Raw genomic sequence first — 19,136 nt, forward strand, 5'->3', positions numbered from 1 at the left:
TCGATCGCGAGCTACCGGTCGACCGCGGAGGGTGTGTCAGTCGATCGCAAGCCAGGTTTTTAAAAAAATAGGCTTAAAAATTAGCGATCGGCAATCTTCACCAAGACGTCTTGTGAGATGATGCTGGCTGCTGCGAGATCATTATTAAGAAAAAATGACCGACAGGAAGGCGAGAAACACTTTTTATTACTGTCGCGCCATATCTTCCGTCAAAAGTGTAATGACCGACTGCACATTTCCTATCTTCACAATAAAAGCGCTGCTTGCTAACAAAATAGGAGTCTCGGAAAGCTGCCGTGCACAAGCGAGCAAGCTACGGAATTTGCCGCCAATGTTTTTTTTGTAAAGTGTATGGAAGCTGGATGAATAAGATGAATAAGATGCCAAAAACCAACCACTTTCATGTGGTATTGTACAGAAAGGAGGACTTTTTTTCTCTTCCATTCAAAAATGTGGATGTTATCATCACTACTGTCTGATTCCAATTAATGCAAGTCATCAGAATCAGGTAATACACCAGTTTATATTCTTGTCTTCATGAAAGAAAGACATCTATGTGTTACACATGCTTGTATTATAATTAAACACATTTAACCTAACAAAAACATCTCTTTCATAAATAAATAAATACAAATGATATAAATGAATGAAGTAGATCCCCTCGATTTGGTCAATTGAAAAGTAGCTCACCTGCAGAAAAGGTCTGGGCACCCCTGATGTAGTCTGAAGTGTAAAAAACAGCCTTAGCCAACTTTAAAGGACCAATGGTGTTCAGAAGAACATATGACTAACAAGTTGTCTTTATATATTTTTTGCTCCTTTAAATTCATCTTGCAGTCATGTCAATTAGTTTTTGAGTACTCTGCAGATTGCTAACTGTACTTGAAACGCCCCCTTTCCGTCCCAGGACTTGATATGCCACCCCCCATTGGCATAATGTCGTCTACATAACTTTTGCACATTTCCCTACATAGACTCGGCCTTTCCAGACTTCCATTTCCTCTCCCATAGACATCATCGACTGTTTGCTTGTCCTCTTCCAGTATTTCCTCAAGCATCAAGAGGAAAACATCAGTAGAAGACAGACAATGGAACACTACCAGCTTAACTTATTTTTCTCTCGTTTTTGAGCACCAGGTCTGCTTTTTCTTTATGCAATGATTCAAGTCTTTTTTCCCTCGAGGGTGGTCCTGATTTTCCAAATTTAATTTGACTAGAGACTTCCATGCTTGACTCACATTCCCTCATTTGGAATGTATGCAAGCTGACCCCTTATTTCGAAGTATTGCTAAAACCTGCATCAATGCATCTGGAAGCTGACGTCTAACAGCCCATCAACTAGGGCAGGGTGATATATTGATATAATCGATGTATCGCAGGTTTGTCTCTGTGCGATATAGAAAATGACTATATTGTGATATTCGAATATACGTTCTCACGCAATTGCTTTAAGCTGCGGGCATTACACTTCAGGCTCTTCCCACTCTTTCCTGTCTCTACTTCTCACAGACAAGCGCTTCTTCTTACATACTGTCACGTCTTACACCCTCGCATGAGAGGTAGCAGCATGGGTAACATCAGCTGTGATGCTAGCGGAGTGGTAATAAGAGAGAAAGAAGGGGCCAATCTGGTAAAAAATGAAGGAAAAATTAATTCCTAAGAAAAACAGCACGGGGTGCATCGTCTGGCGGTGGTTTGGCTTCAACGCATACTTGAACAAGTATGCGGCAAAAACGTTGTTACGAAAAGTAGCACCTACTGCTAATGTGTAGCATCATCTGAAAAGTCACTCGCTAGGGAATGAAGAGTGCTTCAAACTGCATGTCAACATCTCCGTTCGGTGACATGCCCACAAAATGCCAAATCAACCATTTCCAGATCGTATGAAAAAAGAATAGTCAACAACAGAATTTAATAACGTCCGTAGTAACTTACCACATAGCATAGGACATACACTATTTGATTTTCTGTTACGCAGCTCATTTGTATTTGACAGTTATTAAAATATCTTGTGACATCATTTCTTTTAAACTATTGTAGTGGCGTTCTGTACAAAAAGTGCACTTTAATTTAGTTTTGTTTTGATATGTCATCTTTGTGACATCATGCACAAAAGTGCACTTTATTTGTTTTAAACTATTGTAGTGGTGTTCTGTACAAAAAGTGCATTTTAATTTAGTTTTGTTTTTATATGTAATTTTAGTGACATCATGCACAAAAGTGCACTTTATTTGTTTTAAACTATTGTAGTGGCGTTCTGTACAAAAAGTGCACTTTAATTTCGTGTTGTTTTGATATGTCATGTTAGTGACATCATGCACAAAAGTGCACTTTATTTGTTTTAAACTATTGTAGTGGCGTTCTGTACAATAAGTGCACTTTAATTTTGTGTTGTTTTGATATGTCATCTTAGTGACATCATGCACAAAAGTGCACTAATAGCTTGTTTTAAAATGTCTCTGACAATCTTGCACTTTCTGTTTTGGAAATGAAATATCTTGTGTCTTGTGTATCATGCACAAAAGTGCACTTTATTTGTTTTAAACTATTGTAGTGGCGTTCTGTACAAAAAGTGCACTTTAATTTTGTGTTGTTTTGATATGTCATCTTAGTGACATCATGCACAAAAGTGCACTAATAGCTTGTTTTAAAATGTCTCTGACAATCTTGCACTTTCTGTTTTGGAAATGACATGAATTTTTGTGCCACTGCTTAATAACTGTTTAATAAATACACTTTTGGTAAATTGACTTAGTTGTGATTTCCCTCTCTGCATGAAAGTTTAAAATGAGCATATATTAATGCAGTATGAAGAAGAATATTTTTATGTAGACACATGGAATCATCATACTGCTGTGATTATATGCATCAAGTGTTCATTCAGGCTCAGGCAAAACATCGATATATGTATTGTGTATCGTGATATGTCTTAAAAATTCTGAGTTATTAGTAAAAGGCCGTATCGCCCAGCCCTACCATCAACATATGTTCCCCACAGGCGTTTTTGTGCACGGAGCATAAAACACTACATAAAACAGTCCACTAAAAAAATGTGGTGTTAATCCTACCGGAAGTCCATGAAATATGCAGAAGTTTCTCTTGACATCATGCCATATTTGATCATTAATTCAAATTATTTACAAAAACAACATGGTTTGAGATGAAAATGCTACCAAAACAACATTACACATTAGTAAATTGGCTCCAGTCGTCTGTAGGTGACATCAGCAGACTGATGCAGCTAAAAGTGGGCGTTCCAATCAATTTTCGCTCCAATTTTTCATAGGTGTGAGCCAACGCCAAAACTCTTGAGCATTCAGTGCCGCACATGTGAGCGACGGCAGATGTGCACACTGTTATGCGCTTATCTTTTTATTCGATATTGTGCGCGGCCTAGATTTGCCGTGCGCAGATGACGTGTGAGCAGACGCGTACCTTAGAGCAGTTGTCCCCAACCCTTTTGTAGCTGCGGACAAAGCTTGAAAATTTGTCCCGCTGACTGGGGGGGGGTTCATAAAGAAATACAATCATGTGTGCTTACGGACTGTATCCCTCTGACTATATTGATGTATAATGTATATATTATGTTTTTATGTTGATTTAAAGGCCTACTGAAATGAGATGTTCTTATTTAAACGGGGATAGCAGGTCCATTCTATGTGTCATACTTGATCATTTCGCGATATTGCCATATTTTTGCTGAAAGGATTTAGTAGAAAACATCAACGATACATTTCGCAACTTTCGGTGCTGATAAAAAAGCCTTGCCTATACCGGAAGTCACAGATGATGACGTCACCCGTGTGAGGGCTAATCACATCCTCACATTGTTTATGATGTGAGCCTCCAACAAAAAGAGCTATTCGAGAACGACAATTTCCTCGTTAATTTGAGCGAGGATGAAAGATTCGTGGCTGCGTATATTGATAGCGAAGGACTATCCATCCATCCATCCATCTTCTTCCGCTTATCCGAGGTCGGGTCGCGGGGGCAGCAGCCTAAGCAGGGAAGCCCAGACTTCCCTCTCCCCAGCCACTTCGTCTAGCTCTTCCCGGGGGATCCCGAGGCGTTCCCAGGCCAGCCGGGAGACATAGTCTTCCCAACGTGTCCTGGGTCTTTCCCGAGGCCTCCTACCGGTTGGACGTGCCCTAAACACCTCCCTCGGGAGGCGTTCGGGTGGCATCCTGACCAGATGCCCGAACCACCTCATCTGGCTCCTCTCGATGTGGAGGAGCAGCGGCTTTACTTTGAGTTCCTCCCAGATGACAGAGCTTCTCACCCTATCTCTAAGGGAGAGCCCCGCCACACGGCGGAGGAAACTCATTTCGGCCGCTTGTACCCGTGATCTTATCCTTTCGGTCATGACCCAAAGCTCATGACCATAGGTGAGGATGGGAACGTAGATCGACCGGTAAATTGAGAGCTTTGCCTTCCGGCTCAGCTCCTTCTTCACCACAACAGATCGGTACAACGTCCGCATTACTGAAGACGCCGCACCGATCCGCCTGTCGATCTCACGATCCACTCTTCCCCCACTCGTGAACAAGACTCCTAGGTACTTGAACTCCTCTACTTGGGGCAGGGTCTCCTCCCCAACCCGGAGATGGCACTCCACCCTTTTCCGGGAGAGAACCATGGACTCGGATTTGGAGGTGCTGATTCTCATTCCGGCCGCTTCACACTCGGCTGCGAACCGATCCAGTGAGAGCTGAAGATCCCGGCCAGATGAAGCCAACAGGACCACATCGTCTGCAAAAAGCAGAGACCTAATCCCGCGGCCACCAAACCGGAACCCCTCAATGCCTTGACTGCGCCTAGAAATTCTGTCCATAAAAGTTATGAACAGAATCGGTGACAAAGGGCAACCTTGGCGGAGTCCAACCCTCACTGGAAACGTGTCCGACTTACTGCCAGCAATGCGGACCAAGCTCTGACACTGATCGTACAGGGATCGGACTGTCATAATAAGACAGTCCGATACCCCATACTCTCTGAGCACTCCCCACAGGACTTCCCGAGGGACACGATCGAATGCTTTCTCCAAGTCCACAAAGCACATGTAGACTGGTTGGGCAAACTCCCATGCACCCTCAAGAACCCTGCCGAGAGTATAGAGCTGGTCCACAGTTCCACGACCAGGACGAAAACCACACTGTTCCTCCTGAATCCGAGGTTCAACTATCCGGCGTAGCCTCCTCTCCAGTACACCTGAATAAACCTTACCGGGAAGGCTGAGGAGTGTGATCCCACGATAGTTGGAACACACCCTCCGGTCCCCCTTCTTAAAGAGAGGGACCACCACCCCGGTCTGCCAATCCAGAGGTACCGCCCCCGATGTCCACGCGATGCTGCAGAGTCTTGTCAACCAAGACAGCCCCACAGCATCCAGAGCCTTAAGGAACTCCGGGCGGATCTCATCCACCCCTGGGGCCTTGCCACCGAGGAGCTTTTTAACTACCTCAGCAACCTCAGCCCCAGAAATAGGAGAGTCCACCACAGATTCCCCAGGCACTGCTTCCTCATAGGAAGACGTGTTGGTGGGATTGAGGAGGTCTTCAAAGTATTCCTTCCACCTATCCACAACATCCGCAGTTGAGGTCAGCAGAACATCATCCGCACCATACACGGTGTTGATAGTGCACTGCTTCCCCTTCCTGAGGCGGCGGATGGTGGTCCAGAATCGCTTCGAAGCCATCCGGAAGTCATTTTCCATGGCTTCCCCAAACTCTTCCCATGTCCGAGTTTTTGCCTCTGTGACCGCTGAAGCTGCACACCGCTTGGCCTGTCGGTACCTGTCCACTGCCTCTGGAGTCCTATGAGCCAAAAGAACCCGGTAGGACTCCTTCTTCAGCTTGACGGCAACCCTCACCGCTGGTGTCCACCAGCGGGTTCTAGGATTACCGCCACGACAAGCACCAACTACCTTGCGGCCACAGCTCCGATCAGCCGCCTCGACAATAGAGGTGCGGAACATGGTACACTCGGACTCAATGTCCAGCACCTCCCTCGTGACATGTTCAAAGTTCCTCCGGAGGTGGGAATTGAAACTTTCTCTGACAGGAGACTCTGCCAGACGTTCCCAGCAAACCCTCACAATGCGTTTGGGCCTGCCAGGTCTGTCCGGCATCCTCCCCCACCATCGCATCCAACTCACCACCAGGTGGTGGTCGGTAGAAAGCTCCGCCCCTCTCTTTACCCGAGTGTCCAAAACATGAGGCCGCAAATCCGATGACACAACTACAAGGTCGATCATGGAACTGCGGCCTAGGGTGTCCTGGTGCCAAGTGCACATATGGACACCCTTATGTTTGAACATGGTGTTTGTAATGGACAAACTGTGACGAGCACAGAAGTCCAATAACAAAACACCACTCGTGTTCAGATCCGGGCGACCATTCTTCCCAATCACGCCTCTCCAGGTTTCACTGTCGTTACCAACATGAGCGTTGAAGTCCCCCAGTAGGACAAGGGAATCACCCGGGTGAGCACTCTCCAGTACTCCCTCGAGTGTACCCAAAAAGGGTGGGTACTCTGAACTGTTGTTTGGTGCGTAAGCACAAACAACAGTCAGGACCCGTCCCCCCACCCGAAGGCGGAGGGAGGCTACCCTTTCGTCCACTGGGTTGAACTCCAACGTGCAGGCTTTAAGCCGGGGGGCAACCAGAATTGCCACCCCAGCCCGTCGCCTCTCACTGCCGGCCACGCCAGAGTGAAAGAGAGTCCAGCCCCTTTCAAGAGAAGTGGTTCCAGAGCCCTTGCTGTGCGTCGAAGTGAGTCCGACTACATCCAGCCGGAATTTCTCTACTTCGCGCACTAGCTCAGGCTCCTTTCCCCCCAGTGAGGTGACGTTCCACGTCCCAAGAGCGAGCTTATGTAGCCGAGGATCGGACCGCCAAGTGCCCTGCCTTCGGCTGTCGCCCAGCTCACATTGTACCCGACCTCTATGGCCCCTGCTATGGGTGGTGAGCCCATTGGAGGGGGGACCCACGTTGCCTCTTCGGGCTGTGCCCGGCCGGGCCCCATGGGTACAGGCCCGGCCACCAGGCGCTCGCCATCGTGCCTCACCTCCGGGCCTGGCTCCAGAGGGGGGCCCCGGTGACCCGCGTCCGGGCGAGGGAAATCTGGGTCCTTTGTTTTTACTTTTCATAGAGGTTTTCGAGCTGCTCTTTGTCTGGTCCCTCACCTAGGACCAGTTTGCCTTGGGAGACCCTACCAGGGGGCATAAAGCCCCCAGACAACATAGCTCCTAGGATCATTGGGACACGCAAACTCCTCTACCACGGTAAGGTGGCAGCTCAGAGAGGAGTGCGAAGGACTAGAAAAAAATAAAGTAAAAAAAAAAAAAGGCGATTGCATTGTGAGCGATTCAGATGTTTTTTAGACACATTTACTAGGATAATTATGGGAAATCCCTTATCTTTCTATTGTGTTGCTAGTGTTTTAGTGAGATTAAATAGTACCTGATAGTCGAAGGGGTGGGTCCACGGCTGTCTTGACGCCAGTCCCTGAGGGAATTAGTCACGGCAGCAGCAGCACGACAGAAGCTCGGCAGATCTCCGGTAAGAGGCAAATTTTAACCACAATTTTCTCACCGAAACCTGCCGGTTGACATTTGGTCAGGATCCTTGTTTGCTTGACCGCTCTGATCCCATAGTAGAGCTTCACCTCCGGGAATTTTAAACACTGTGTGTTTGAGTGGCTAAAGACTGAAGCTTCCCACCTCCATCTTTCTACTTTGACTTCTACGTTATTAATTGAACAAATTGCAAAAGATTCAGCAACACAGATGTCCAGAATACTGTGTAATTGCGTGATGAAAAGAGACGACTTTTAGCCGCTAGTGGTGCTGCGCTAATATGTCCCCTCCAACTCAAGACGTCACGCGCACGCGTCATCATACTTGAAGAAGAAACTCCACGGGAAATTTAAAATTGTAATTTAGTCAACTAAAAAGGCCGTCTTGGCATGTGTTGCAATGTTAATATTTCATCATTGATATATAAACTATCAGACTGCGTGGTCGGTAGTAGTGGCTTTCAGTAGGCCTTTAATAATTTAAATTTTTATTTTTTTATTTTTTTATTTATTTCTTGTGCCCGGTACCAATCGGTGGTTGGGGACCACTGCCTTAGAAGGAATGTTGGTTCCAATATGTGCTGAAAGTTGCTGCAATAACAATGTCTATTTTGTGGGGAATTTTTTTAGGCCAATAACTATGAAAAAAGTGTCAGTATTGTCAGCATTAGAGGGGCCCTTTAAACGGCTGGTGGCCATTTTTATGGCTAGCCCATCCAAAAAGACCTCCTATTGCTACTCTGATGTCTAGACAGCTGCAATTAAAATGATGGATGTGCGTTCGGCTTTTAACAAACTGCAATTTGTGCCACTGACCCTAACCACTCTGTGTGTGTGTGTGTGTGTGTGTGTGTGTGTGTGTGTGTGTGTGTGTGTGTGTGTGTGTGTGTGTGTGTGTGTGTGTGTGTGTGTGTGTGTGTGTGTGTGTGTGTGCGCGTGCGTGCGTAGTTGTTAGGTATGTTGGACGTGTCTGTTCCAGTAGTGGCCAAATTCAGGCGTCTGTTGGACAGCCTCCCAAAGGAAACTCTACCGGATGTTGTTGCATCCATGATCCGCTCCTCAAACAAGGAGAAATTGCAGGTAAGGTGGCTGCAGGGCGTCACTCGAAATAAAGGCCATTGTCGAAAATGAAATATGAGACTTGTCGATGTGATAGCGGCCTACAGTAGATAAACTAGAACAGGAGTAGCCATTACGTCGATCGCGGAGGGTGTGTCAGTCGATCGCAAGCCAGGCATTAAAAAAATAGACCTAAAAATTAGGGATGCACCGATTAATCGGTAACCGAATATATTCGGCCGAATATGGCAAAAAAAGCCACATTCGGCCTTCGGTGGATTGAGTTCAAAACAAGGCCGAGTAGTGGCGTTTGACGCAATTTTTTGACGCGGTGACGCAATCAAACAACGTGCAGTGACGCGGTGATGTTGGGATATGTTGTGTACCTGTATCAGTGTATGAGGTGACAAGCAGACACTTATTGAGATTTAGTGGGGCCTCTTTTTACATTATTAGCCTGTTGCGTAGGCTACCTGTATAAGCGTAAGAGGTTACAAGCACACACTTAATTGAGATTTACTTGAGCCTTCTGTTTACATTATTAGCATATCTACTGTGGCTAAGCAGACTTTTGCCAAAAGGACAATAATTCATTTGTTGTGGGTTTATCCACTTTAATGCACTTTATTATTTTTTGGAATGCATGTTTTGTTTGAAGGCCTAATATAAATGAAAAACTTTGTGCTTTTTTTGAAAAGCAAAGGCTACTGGAATATTAAAAAAATGTCAATATTCAATAAAAAAAATACTTTATTTGAAAAACATGTCTAAATATTTATTTTAGGCTATTTACGCAATATAAAAAAAATTGTGAAAAACTGCATTCATTATTCGGTATTCGGCCTTCGGCCAAGCGTTTAAATTTTATTCGGCTTCGGCCACAAATTTTCATTTCGGTGCATCCCAACTAAAAATGAGCAATCATCAATTTTCACCAAGACTTCACTTTCGTCAGTTGTTTGACATTCTCGGCACCCGAGGATCTTGTGAGATGACGCTGGCTGCTGCAAGGTCATTATTAAGAAAAAAATCACTGACAGGTCGTAGACAAACACTTTTTATTTCAAAAGACTCTCGGGCCGTACCTGCTGTCAAAAATCTAAAGACCGACTGCACAGTTCCTGTCTTCACCATGAAAGACCTGCTTCATCCTGCCTGTGCTAACAAAATAAGAGTCTCAGAAAGCTAGTGTGCACAAGCTAACAAGCTACGGAGTTTGATGCCAATGTATTTCTTATAAAGTTGTTGCACCTTTCCTGCTTCCGGCGCCTAGACTGTAGTCGAGGAGCGCAGGGTAGACACATCTCCAGGGCCGATGGATTCTCAGGGCAACACCCTTTACTTTACCTGGCAGTGGGTCTTCACAATTCCGGACTCCAGGGCAAAAGGACGGGTCCAGCGATTAGTTGCAAATCATGGCTTTTTATTGACGTCTTGCACACAGTCAAATCCCACACAAAAACACTAGCCACTCCCCCGCTCTCAGCGACCGCTCCCTCTCCTCCCTCGCCCACACACTCACTGACGTCACTCACCTGCTGTCACACATTAAAGGGCCACACTTACACATGTGCTACTCTCATAACAAAGTGTTTAAAAACGAGTATGCAAGTTGGTCAAATGAGATGCCAAATCCAACCACTTTCATGTGGTATTGGACAGAAAGGACTTTTTTTCTCCTCCATTTGAAAATGCGGACGTTATCAGCACCACTGTCTAATTCCAATCAATGCAAGTCATCAGAATCAGGTAATACACCAACTTATATTCTTGTCTTCATAAAAGAAATTAATCTATATGTGTTAAACATGCTTGTATTATCATTAAACACCATCAACTCTTTCATAAATAAATAAATACATTTCAATTATAAATATGAATGAGGTAGATCTCCTCGACTTGGTCAATTGAAAAGTAGCTCGCCTGCTGAAAAAGTGTGGCCACCCCTGCACTAGAGCAGTGGTTCTCAAACTTTAACCACCAAGTACCATCTCAGAAAAAATGTGGCTCCACCATAATGACAAACAATAAAACACAGTAGCGCAGTAAGCAAAAGTATTCATTAAAAACAAGGCAGGTGTTAATTTAACCAGTATATTTCTGTTAATGACTATGGAGATGTGTTGTGCATGAATGCTACTGCTGGTTGTCTTCACAAGCTGGATAGTGTGTACCCCGGGGCACCAACTACGCTCCCCTTACTCACCATTGTGTGTTATACTCAATGGTTAATCAATCAATCAATCAATGTTTATTCATATAGCCCTATATCACAAGTGTCTCAAAGGGCTGCACAAACCTCAACGACATTCTCAGTAGAGCCCACATAAGGGCAAGGAAAAACTCACCCCAGTGGGACGTCGGTGACAGTGACAATGATGACTATGGTTAACTGGACGCCTCAATCATTGGTATTTGTTCATCTAAAAAACTATTCTGGGTATCACCCCATCTTATCCGTCTTGTATTTTTAACAAAGAAACAAGGAGGTCACAATCTACGTTCAAAGAATGTTCGGCAATTTGTGCTCCCCAAAGTACAGGTGCTGTTCATATTATTAGAATATCATGAAAAAGTTGATTTATTTCGGTAATTATATTAAGAACGTGAAACTTACATATTATAACAATTCATTACACACATAGTGATATATTTGAAATGTTTATTTCTTTAAATTTTGATGATTAGTACTGACAATTACTGAAAATCCCAAATTCAGTATCTCAGAAAATTAGAATATTAGTTACGACTAGTACCAAAAAATATTTTTTAGAAATGTGGGCCAACTGAAAAGTATGAACATGGAAAGTTTCAGCATGTACGGCAATCAATACTTAGTTACAGCTCCTTTTGCCTGAATTGCTGCAGCAATACGACGTGGCATGGAGTCCACCAGTCTGTTGCACTCCTCAGGTGTTATGAGAGCCCAGGTTGTTTTAATAGTGGCCTTCAGCTCTTCAGCATTGTTGGGTCTGGCATCTCGCATCTTCTGCTTCACAATACCCCATAGCTTTTCTATGGGGTTAAGGTCAGGTGAGTTTGCAGGCCAATCAAGAACAGGAATACCATGGTCCTTAAACCAGGTACTGGTAGATTTGGCACTGTGTGCAGGTGCCAAGTCATGTTGGAAAATGAAATCTTCACCTCCATAAAATTGGTCCGCGGCAGGCAACATAAAGTGTTCTAAAACTTCCTGGTAGACTGCTGCATTGACCCTAGACCTCAGGAAACACAGTGGACCAACACCAGCAGATGACATGGCACCCCAGACCATTACCGATTGTGGAAATTTGACACTGGACTTCAGGCAACGTGGATTCTGTGCCTCTCCTGTCTTCCTCCAGACTCTGGGACCTTGACTTCCAAAGGAGATACAAAATTTACCTTCATCTGAAAACATAACTTTGGACCACTCAGCAGCAGTCCAGTCCTTTTTGTCTTGAGCCCAGGAAAGACGCTTTTGACGTTGTCTCTTATTGAAGAGTGGCTTTACACAAGGAATGCGACAGCTGAAGCCCATATCTTGCATTCGTTGGTGCGTGGTGGTTCTTGAAGCACTGACTCCAGCTGCAGTCCACTCTTTGTGGATCTCCCCCGCATTTTTTAATTAGTTTTGTTTGACAATCCTCTCCAGGGCGCGGTTATCCCTCCTGCTTGTACACTTTTTTCGACCAAATCTTTGTCTTCCCTTCGCCTCTCTATTAATGTGCTTGGACACAGAGCTCTGGGAACATCCAACCTCTTTGGTAATGACCTTTTGTGTCTTGCCCTCCTTCTTTAAAGTATCAATGGTCATCTTTTGGACAGTTGTCAAGTCAGCAGTCTTCCCCATGATTGTGTGTCATACAGAATCAAAACGAGAGACCATTTAAAGGCTTTTCAAGGTGTTTTGAGTTAGTTAGCTAATTACAGTGTGGCACCAGGTGTCTTCAATATCTGACCTTTTCACCATATTCTAATTTTCTGAGATGTTGAATTTAGGGTTTTCATTGGTTGTCAGCTATAATCATCTCCTTTTTGGCAAAAAACACTTGAAATGTATCAGTCTGTTTGGAATGAATGTATACATTCTACAAGTTTGACTTTCTAAATGGAATTAGTGAAATAAATAAACTTTTTCATGATATTCTAATAATATGACCAGCACCTGTAAGAACTGAACTTGGCAAGAAAACATCTAGGTTTTCATCACCAAAGGCTTGGAATAACCTACAATCGAATCTTCAACTTCAAACCCTTGTTTACATTAAATGAGTTTAAAGCTTCTGTGAAAGGATTGCAGTCTACCTTGTCTGTATGTACATGTGTTTTGTGAGCAAGTTTTAATGTTGTAAATTTGATGTTTTATGTAGAGATGTCGATAAATGCTTTAAAATGTAATATCGGAAATTATCGGTATCAATTTAAAAAAAAAAAAAGGTAAAATTTATGGCTTTTTAAAATGCCGCTGCGTACACGGACGAAGGGAGAAGAAGAGAGTGGCAATCAACCTTAAAGGCACTGCCTTTGCATGCCGGCCCAGCCACAAAATATCTGCGGCTTTTTACACACACAGAAACGAATGCATGCATACTTGGTCAACAGCCAAACAGGTCACACTGAGGGTGGCCGTATAAACAACTTTTAACACTGTTACAAATATGCACCACACTGTGAACCCACACTCAGTTTTTCTTTTTTGTCTCCTCAGATAAAACTTTATTTTTTTTGTTGTTGTTTTGAACCTTCGACCATGATAGCAGTTATTGCATGTAGGCCTTCTCCTTTTTCTTCTCTTAGTTTTCTGGCAGCATGTAGGCGTTCGCATGGACTTCCGTCTTTTTAGCGAATGGAGATCGGGCGTGTGACATATGCCGTAAAGCAAGTCAGAACATCTGTAGTTTTTTGTGTGGCAAGGTTCCTGCCACCCTCCTCAACACTGCGAAATGCCAGTAAAAGCGATACCGAAGCCCTCAGGCCATGACAGAGGTGTCATTCAACGAGTTGTAAGTCGATGTGTCATCCCAAAAGTTATGAAAATATTTCAATGTGGGTTGAAAAGTCACATAGTGCTGCTTAAATCACATTATATGTTATTTAAACATGTTTATAATTAACCACATATGTACAAAAAAATTATCATTTTAAATGGAAAAAGTAAGTTGTGCACCCTTAAGTGAGTTTGTTTGCTGTGTGTGCCTTTCTCCCTTTTTTCTTTTAATAAACTTCTATGGATTTTTAATATAATACTTTTACTATTAAACTTCTCTTGATTTTTAATATAATGCTTTTACTAATAAACTTCTATTGACTTTAAATATACAACTTTTACCAATAAACTTATATTTGATTCTAAATAGAATACTTTTACTAATAAACTTCTACGGATTTTAAAGAGAATACTTTTACTGATACACTTTTATTAATTTTAAATACAAAACTTTTATTAATAAACATCTATTGATTTTAAATACAAAACTTTTACAAATATACTTGATTTTAAATAGAATACTTTTACTAATAAACTTCTGTTGATTTTGAATAAAATACTTTTACTAATAAACCTATATTGATTTTAAGTATAATACTTTTACTAATAAACTTCTATTGATTTTAAAGGGAATACTTTTACTGATACACTTCTATTAATTTTAAATACAAAACGTTTACTAATCAACATTTATTGATTTTAAACATACAACTTTTACTAATAAACGAATATCGATTTTAAATAGAATCATTTTACTAATTAACTTCTGTTGATGTTAAATATAATAGTTTTACTAATAAACGTCTATTTTAAATATACAACTTTTACTAATAAACTTCTATTGGTTTTAAAGAGAATACTTTAACTGGTACACTTATATTAATTTTAAATGAAATACTTTTACGAATAAACATCTATTGATTTTAAATACCTATCATTTACTAATAAACTTATAATGATTTTAATCAGAATACTTTCACTAATAAACTTCTTTTGATTTTAAATAAAATACTTTTACTAATAAACCTCTATTGATTTTAAATAAAATACTTTTACTAATAAACTTCTATTGATTTTGAATATGATACTTTTACTAATAAACTTCTGTTGATGTTAAATATAATACTTTTACTAATAAACTTCTATTGATTTTAAAGAGAATACTTTCACTGATACACTTTTATTCATTTTAAATATAAAACTTTGATTAATAAAGGTCTATTGATTGTAAATATAAAACTTTTACTAATAAACTTTTATTGATTTTAAATAGAATACTTTTACGAATAAACTTCCATTGATTTTAAATAGAATATTTTTCCTGATAAACTTCTATCAATTTTAAATAGGATACTTTTACCAATAAACTTCTATTGATTTTAAATACAATAATTTTACGGATACACTTCTATTAATTTTAAATAGAATAGTTTTACCAATAAACGTCTATTGATTTTAAATATAAAACTTTTACTAATAAACTTCTATTGATTTTAAATAGAATACTTTTACTAATAACTTTTTATTGATTTTAAATGAAATACTTTTACGAATATACTTCCATTGATTTAAAAAAATAATACTTTTACTGATAAACTTCTTTTAATTTTAAATAGAATACTTTTACCAATACATTTTTATTTGTTTATTAATTTTGGGAGTGAACGGAGTGGTCAGAACGCTGGTTTGTAAACTATTAATAAAGTTTGACTGACCAATCTGACTGTTTTGTTGACATTCCCTTTAGCGCAGCTCCATCTAAAGCAGGGAGCACCAACGCGGTGCCCGTAAGGACCAGATGAGTCGCCCGCTGGCCTGTTCTAAAAATAGCTCAAATAGCAGCACTTACCAGTGAGCTGCCTCTATTTTTTTAAATTGGATTTATTTACCAGCAAGCTGGTCTCGCTTTGCTCGACATTTTTAATTCTAAGAGAGACAAAACTCAAATAGAATTTGAAAATCCAAGAAAGTACTTTAAAGACTAGGTCTTTACTTGTTTAAATTAATACTTTTTTTTTTTTACTTTGCTTCTTATAACTTTCAGAAAGACAATTTTAGAGAAAAAATACAACCTTTAAAATGATTTTAGGATTTTTAAACACATATACCTTTTTACCTTTTAAATTCCTTCCTCTTCTTTCCAGACAATTTAAATCGATGTTCAAGTAAATTTATTGTTTTTATTGTAAAGAATAATACATTTTAATTTAAATCTTCATTTTACTTGTGAAATATTTCTTCAAACTTATTATGATTAAACTAATATTCTGGCAAATCTAGAAAATCTTTAGAATCAAATTTAAATCTTATTTCAAAGTCATTTGAATTTCTTTTAAAATTTTTGTTCTGGAAAATCTAAAAGAATTAATGATTTGTCTTTGTTAGAAATATAGCTTGGTCCAATTTTTTATATATTCTAACAAAGTGCAGATTGTATTTTAACCTATTTATAATAATAATAATAATGGATTAGATTTATATCGCGCTTTTCTATTGTTGTATACTCAAAGCGCTCACAGAGAAGTGGGAACCCATCATTCATTCACACCTGGTGGTGGTAAGCTACATCAGTAGCCACAGCTGCCCTGGGGTAGACTGAAAGAAGCGTGGCTGCCAGTTTGCGCCTACGGCCCCTCCGACCACCACCTATCATTCATTCATCATTCATTCACCGGTGTGAGCGGCACCGGGGGCAAAGGGTGAAAAAAAACCCAGCTGAGAAGGAGCTCAAGTTAACATCAAATCCATCTTCGTGCTACCAGTTTGTTGTTTCTTTAAATGTGATGACAAAGAAGTTGCAAAACCAGACTTTTGCTGTATAGAATTATCACATTAAATTATTTGTATCAAATTCAGTTTTGTTTTAAGGGACTTGTTTTTGAGCAAATGCTTGGCTCGTGGTTTAAAAACAACAACAGAGAAAACAAAGAAAAAGAAAGTCACAAAACGAATGACTACCATTGTTTGAATCCTCTGGTAAAAGTGAACTTTTCCATGAAGGTCCTGGATGCCGTTAGCTTGGAGGAGCGCTTTAAGAAAACACTGCCCATGCTGACCAGACAAATAGAAGCGCTCAAACTTCTGCAGAAAACTAGGAAAATGATGCCGAACCAGGAAAAGAAGGTACCAGGGTTCACCCCGCATCATCCGGTAACAAACATCGTCAGTCAAGAGTCTACTGTGTGCTGTCCCCGCAGGTGCTGACCGTGCGCAAAGGCGGGCCGTTTTCGGGCGGACAATTCAAGCCAAACGAGGAGGATGAGGACGAGGATGGTGATGACACAGCCTCCTTGGAGAGGAAGGTCCATGGGGCCAACATGCCTGAAGCAGCTCTTAGAGTTTGTTTAAAGGAGCTTAAGAGGTAAACATTAGGGGTGGGGGAAAAAATCGATTGGAATTTGAATCGCGATTCTCACGTTGTGCGATTCAGAATCGATTCTCATTTTTAAAAAATCAATTTTTTTATTTTTTTTAATCAATCCAACAAAACAATACACAGCAATACCATAGCAATGCAATCCAATTCCAAAACCAAACCTGAGCCAGCAACACTCAGAACTGCAATAAACAGAGCAATTGAGAGGAGACACAAACACGACACAGAACTAACCAAAAGTAGTGAAACAAAAATGAATATTATCAACATCCATCCATCTTCTTCCGCTTATCCGAGGTCGGGTCGCGGGGGCAGCAGCCTAAGCAGGGAAGCTCAGACTTCCCTCTCCCCAGCCACTTCGTCTAGCTCCTCCGGGGGATCCCGAGGCGTTCCCAGGCCAGCCGGGAGACATAGTCTTCCCAACGTGTCCTGGGTCTTCCCCGTGGTCTCCTACCGGTTGGACGTGCCCTAAACATCTCTGTAGGGAGGCGTTCGGGTGGCATCCTATTATCAACAACAGTATCAATATTACTCATAATTTCAGCATAGCAGTGATTTAAAAAAACCCTCATTGACATTATCATTAGACATTTAGAAAAATAAAAAAAAAGAACAATAGTGTCACAGTGGCTTACACTTGCATTGCATCTCATAAGCTTGACAACACACTGTGTCCAATGTTTTCACAAAGATAAAATAAGTCATATTTTTGGTTCGTTTAATAGTTAAAACAAATTTAAAACAAAAATCTATTACTCTGCTAGCATGTCAGCAGACTGGGGTAGATCCTGCTGAAATCCTGTGTATTGAATGAATACAGAATCCTTTTAAATCAGGAAAAAAATCGTTATTGAATCAAGAATCGTGTTGAATTGGAAAAAAAAAAAATCGATTTTGAATCGAATCGTGATCCCCAGAATCCATATTGAATCGAACCGTGGGACACCCAAAGATTCGCAGCCCTTGTAAACATGTCAACAGAGATGTCCGATGATGGCTTTTTTGACGATATTCCAATATTGTCCAACTCTTAATTAACGATTCCGATATTAACCGATACCGATATATACAGTCGTGGAATCAACCCATTATTATGCCTAATTTTGTTGTGATGCCCCGCTGGATGCATCAAACTATGTAACAAGGTTTTCCAAAATAAATCAACTCAAGTTGTGGGGTAAAAAAATGCCTCAAAACAGCAGCTTGGAATTTGGGACATGCTTTCTCTGAGAGAGCATGAACGGGTTTGAGGTCGGCGGGATGGGGGGGGGGGGGCGGGGTTCGAGGTGGAGGAAGTGGGTAGGATGGTAGCGGGGGGGTGTATATTGTAGCGTCCCGGAAGAGTTAGTGCTGCAACGGATTCTGGGTATTTGTTCTGTTGTGTTAAGGTACAGATGCTCTCCCGAAATGTGTTTGTCATTCTTGTTTGGTGTGGGTTCACAGCGTGGTGCATATTTGTAACACTATTAAGGTTGTTTATACGGCCACCCTCAGTGTGACCTGTATGGCTGTTGACCAAGTATGCATGGCATTCGCTTGTGTGTGTGAAAAGCCGCAGGTATTATGTGATTGGGCCGGCACGCAAAGGCAGTGCCTTTAAGGTTTATTGGCGCTCTGTACTTCTCCCTACGTCCGTTTACATAGCGGCATTTTGAAATGTCATACATTTTGAAACAGATACTGATAATTTCCGAACCGATACAGATAATTTCCGATATTCCATTTTAAAGCATTTATCGGCTGATAACATCGGACATCTCTACATGTCAACTATAACAAAATGCATATGAAGCCAGCTTGGCCGCGTCCACAAATTTGAACTCGAGGTGTTATTCATTTCCTTGAACATGTCTTGGTAATACTTTTGCACCGTTTAAATATTTTAGGATATATCAGATGTATCAGATTGGAGGTGGGTTTTGTTTTTTTTACCCTTCGCATTCATATTTGACTGTTTGTTGCATTTTTGTTATTTTGTTTGATTCTAAAATATGTCGACCGAGAGGGGGGGGGGTGACGGTCATATGTCGTCAATATTCAGTGTTTTATACTTCATATTTAATATTGTGAATCCCACATTCGTTATTTTCATTTACATTCTGGCTGTCTGATGGCTGCTGTCTGTACAGATGATGTAACACCCCCAAACATGAATTG

General features: G+C 41.2%; 1 protein-coding gene across 1 annotated transcript in view; it reads left to right on the top strand.

The window, feature by feature from the left end:
- Positions 1-19,136, top strand: part of lonp2 (lon peptidase 2, peroxisomal) — a 105,165-nt gene that overhangs the window by 20,438 nt on the left and 65,591 nt on the right. Inside the window, exons 4-6 of the mRNA XM_061917072.1 lie at positions 8,524-8,655; positions 16,604-16,726; positions 16,801-16,964. Of these exons, the coding sequence (XP_061773056.1) occupies positions 8,524-8,655; positions 16,604-16,726; positions 16,801-16,964 (419 nt within the window). The remainder of the gene's footprint in view (positions 1-8,523; positions 8,656-16,603; positions 16,727-16,800; positions 16,965-19,136) is intronic.

Source organism: Nerophis ophidion, linkage group LG12 (genome assembly GCF_033978795.1).
Source record: "Nerophis ophidion isolate RoL-2023_Sa linkage group LG12, RoL_Noph_v1.0, whole genome shotgun sequence".
In the NCBI taxonomy this organism is placed as follows: Eukaryota; Metazoa; Chordata; class Actinopteri; order Syngnathiformes; family Syngnathidae; genus Nerophis; species Nerophis ophidion.